This window comes from Helobdella robusta, assembly GCF_000326865.2.
Source record: "Helobdella robusta unplaced genomic scaffold HELROscaffold_47, whole genome shotgun sequence".
Taxonomy (NCBI): Eukaryota; Metazoa; Annelida; class Clitellata; order Rhynchobdellida; family Glossiphoniidae; genus Helobdella; species Helobdella robusta.
The window spans coordinates 504,632-509,631 of NW_008705176.1; the positions used below are offsets into that span (position 1 = coordinate 504,632).

Sequence of the window (5,000 nt, forward strand, 5' to 3'; positions counted from 1 at the left end):
CCACATCAGCTACATCAACCAAATTTTCAACCACATCAGCTGCATCAACCACATCAGCTGCATCAACTACATCTTCAATCACGTCAACTGCATCAACCACATCAGCTTCATCAACTACATCAGCTGCATCAACTACATCAGCTGCATCAACTACATCTTCACTCGCGTCAACTACATCAACCGCATCTACTACCACAATCTCAACCACATCAGCTGCATCAACCACATCAGCTGTATCAACCACATCTTCAACCTTGACAACAACGATGACTACAATAATCCGTACGGCATTAACATTTTTCGTGAAATAAATTTTAAATAATAAATTGTAATCATAAATTAGCGCTGTACTAAAACAAGTTTTATCTTTTTAGTGGGTGCTTTATAGGTGTAGTCAATAAGGGGGTACTTAACTTTAATTTTTACTCCTCCCCCACTTTAAAATCCAACCTTTATTTTAATTATTATTCATAATAATTACAATAATTATAAACTAAAATAACTATATTAATTACAATATAATCAACCACATTGTATACACACAGCAAAAGACAGTACATCCTCATATGAGCTAAAATCGTCTCAAAGCTTTGTGAGATCAAATACTGCCTACGTGTTCAAGCCGCCCAGCAATCCTGTTATACAATTCAGTAACGGTACTTCAGCTGTTACTCTAGTAAACTTATACATGAGCATGGTAAACGTTATGTTTTACCATATCAGCGTAACTCATCCTCAAACTGGAGCCGTCGAGTTTATGACTATAAACGTGCCAAAGTATAATAATCTAGTTAGTTATTCAACTAAGATTTTTGGTTTTAATTACCTATTTTTTTTAATAAAATGATCTCATTCACTGTTCAGATAAGAGATGCTATTTAAATTTCCAGTCACATCATTAAAGTTTGAAAGTTAAAGGTTACTCTCTCTCTCTCTCTCTTTGTCTCTCTCTCTCTCTCTTGCGTTTGCTTCAGAGATTTCAACGACAAATACACACAGCGTGTTTGAATATGCATGAAAACCACGCATCATACACATTGCATATGATAGGCTGGGATTTCTCTTTGCATTCGAACCCAGTCACTGCAGCAGCAAGACCAGACGCTTTTAGTCATTGAGCCATCATACATTACATTACAGTCACATTAGCTAAAACATCAAATCATTAATGATAATAATAACTCTATTACATTACAATCACAATAAATCAACACAAATCAGTAGTAAATACATCATCACAATAATATTAATCACATTACAACATTACGCTGACAACAATCATCTTAAATTACGTTACAAAAGTTCCATCACGACAATAACGTTACAGACACGTGACATTAATAATCACGTCATTACAATACAACGGTCAAATCATTAGAAGACAACAGTCGCATCATCACAAAACAATAATCACATTATTACAATACAATAATCTCTTCATTACAATACAATAATTACATCACATTACAATGACATTAACACAGAGCATCCCAGAAACATTAATAACCAATGGAAGGTACACGTTTAATACACTTTCAATCAGTCTCATGCCAAAAGACCCTGCGTTAAACATTACAATAGATCTTGTTAAGATTGAAATTATCTAGAGGAAGAAGATCTTGGTTGTTTTTATTGTTGTTGTTATTATTATTCATTCGTTCATTCGTTTATTTGTTCACTCGTTTGTTTGTTTGTTCTATTATTTGTTCGTTCGTTCGTTCGTTTATTTAGTGATTCATTCATAATTTATTGTTCATAAATGAATTTATGAATAAATGGATAAAAAATGAATTAATGAACAAACGAATGAATGAACAAATAAATAATTGAATGAATGAATGGATGAATGAATGGATGGACGAACGAACAAATGAATGAATGAATGAACGAACGAACGAACCAATGAATGAATGAATGAACTAATGTACGAACGAATAAATTAAATTAATAAAATGCAATCCATACCAAAAATTGGAAATTTATTATGTGCCAGTATTTAGCATTTGTTCTAAAGATGGTAAGTTAAAATACTACAAAACAAAATGTAGTACAATTAAGCAAATTACTTAAAATTATTCTTAAAAGACATAGTTGGATTTCAACACATAATGCACTTGAGTAAAATTCAGTTATAAGAATTGAACTATAGTCTATTGCGAAATTGATTTATTCAGGTTGGATATTGTGTTGTTAAAGTTATAAATGAAAAAACGATGGTTTTAAACATTTTTTTAGACTATGCATGAACTTAATTAATTTAACATTTAACAATGCTTTCTATGACATAACTCTTTAGAAATTTTAATAAATGATCAACTAACCCAACTGTGTTCTCTTTTCTGTTGTGGCTAAGCTGAGACAATTCGGTTTATCCAATCGTTTATTGGTTCTTTCTTTCGTTCTTTCATTCATTCGTTCGTTTATTCATTCGTTTATTCGTTCTTTCATTCATTCGTTCATTCATGCGTTTATTTTAAGTTCATTCACATTTCATTCATACATTCAATTGTTTATTAGTCACTTTACTTTTTAATTCATTCATTTACGTTTATGAAAGCAAGGCATATGTTGGATGATAATAAAGATAATAATTTGGATAGAGGTTAAAAAGGTTAAAGGTCAATTACACTCTTCCGAAGTTTATATTCGAACCCGGTTACAGCGATACATCATCAGGCGACCTTAGCCACTAGGCTATCAAGCCGCCCTTAAAGTAAACATAATAACGACGATGATGACGACGATGATGACAGCCTCTAAATATAGTTACAGTTTTATGGACGGTCGAAATAAGTTTATAAAGACGTACTTAACTTTCTTTTTTCTCTCTTTCTTTCTCTCTCTCTCTCTCTCTCTCTCTCTCTCTCTCTTTCAATAAAATTATATATATATAAGTAATTATAGATATAATTACATATATTTAATTATATATATATAATTATATATATAAATTATATTGGACAAGAGCCAAATGCTAATACAAACATGAAAACCTAAAACACATAAAAACTTGTTTGTGTGAATGTTTGCCCAAATTATTTTTTTACTCTCAGACGAACGAATGAACCTAACAAATTTTCTAATTCAGTCCATTGTTAAGAATTTTTTGCTGTGTTTTTATGATAAATTATTATGTAAATTACTTAAAAATTTAAATAATTAATTTATTAACGAATGAATAAATAAACTAATTGGATAATTGCCATCATTTAATTAATTCAATTAATTGAGTAATTAAATAAAGCAAGTCAGTAAGTTGAACCATCAGCAAGTAATAATTAATTGCTTAAACAGTTCTTACAAAAAATGGAAGCCAATTTAAATGGAGATATACTAATGGATGAAGAGGAAGAGAAAAAGGAGGAGAAAACGATGGAGAGAGAGTATAGTCTTTGCGTGATCGTGTGCAGTTGTGCCGCAAGCGTTTTTGTGGCTGCCGTAATAACTGTGGCGATTTTTACAGGTGTGTCTAATTAGTTAATTAATCAATTACTAAATTAAATTATTAAATAATTAACAAGTTTAGCAAGTTTACTTGTATACACACACACACACACACACACACACACACACACACACACACACACACACTTACTCTTTCTTTCTCTTTCTTTCTTCCCCTCCCTCTCTCTTTCTTTATCAAACACACACACACTTCCATGCTCACCTCTAAACCACAAGTACAAATGAACAAACGCACTCTCCTTTCCAGTAACCACTTTGAAGACGAATAATAATAATAGTAATAACGCATCCATCCAAACATTACCAAATCCAATCGCTACTACAACCGAATCTTCAAATACTCCTACTACCACCAAAAACGTGCAACAACAGCCAGTAGCTGATGAAGTTACTACTTCTGCTGCTACATCCACTGCTGTAGCAGTTACTACAGAAAGTAATCATTTACTTTTTCAATATGAAATAAAATTTGACCTCGTTAATAAACATATTTCATAAAAATAAAAAAAACTAAAATCAGTCCAATCTCTCAAACAAACATTTTAAAAAGAAATTTCGTGAAATAAATATTAATTTGAAAAAATAATAAATATCATTATTAATAAACATTAAATAAAAATGGTACTAACTACCGCCACTCCTACTCAGCTTGCAGGCCACGCGACGCCACCGCGAACTACATGCCAGCGTCAGAACCAACTTTCACGGCGACAAATGGCACTTACCTTTATTCCAAGAATAGTATCAAAAAAGCCTTATTCGGCTACAACAATACTCTGTACAATGCGAGAATAGAGTTCACAAGTGGTGATAGTAAAAATCTTTCAGTGGCTGAGTTAGTCAGTTTGGGGATGAGTTTCGAGAATGTGGAATATTTTGCCGTGTTAGTGTACGCTCCACCTGGCGATGTTGTACATAGTGTGGCTGGAAAGCCATTGTATAATGATAAGGTCCGCTAACTTTTGTTTATTGATTATTTTTATAATTTGAAAATGGTTTCTTCAGTTCAAATTAAATTTAATTTTTTAATGATGAACTAACCTACTAACACTTTTCAATTTATCTTTATTTGATTAACTGAGAATAAATTAACGAAATATTCATCAAATAATAAAAATTCCTCACCTAACCTTACAGACTAAACAAGAGAGCCTGATAAGCAACAGCAGATATGCGTTCTTATCGATCGTAATCGGGTTAACTCCTATCAAACCGTCAAGAGACACCGAAGTTGGATTGGTCCAGATTGAAATTTGCTAAGGACAGCTCGGGTGACGCTCTCAAAGATGGTCTCTCTAGAACTCTAGATCGGGGGTTGTAAAACTCCATAGGGAGTTACGTAAAGTTTCATATTTGGACGTGTTTTTTTAGGTCAAGTTAGTTAGTGTAGTGTTTCTGATTTGAATTTCGAAGATTAAGGTTAAGTTTTAGGATTTATTTTTTGTAATAATTTGATATTACTTACTTTTTGAATTTAAATTAATTTTACCTAGTTAATTAGATTATTTAGATTAATTGAATAATTGCTTAATCAA

General features: G+C 31.8%; 1 protein-coding gene across 1 annotated transcript in view; it reads left to right on the forward strand.

Moving 5' to 3' along the window:
- Positions 1-3,306: 3,306 nt before the first annotated feature.
- HELRODRAFT_178307 (hypothetical protein) overlaps positions 3,307-5,000 on the forward strand; it is a gene marked incomplete at both ends in the record, with an annotated part of 2,635 nt that continues 941 nt past the window's right edge. The window contains 4 exons of the mRNA XM_009026440.1: positions 3,307-3,463; positions 3,713-3,901; positions 4,114-4,415; positions 4,603-4,695. Coding sequence (XP_009024688.1) covers positions 3,307-3,463; positions 3,713-3,901; positions 4,114-4,415; positions 4,603-4,695 — 741 coding nt within the window. The remainder of the gene's footprint in view (positions 3,464-3,712; positions 3,902-4,113; positions 4,416-4,602; positions 4,696-5,000) is intronic.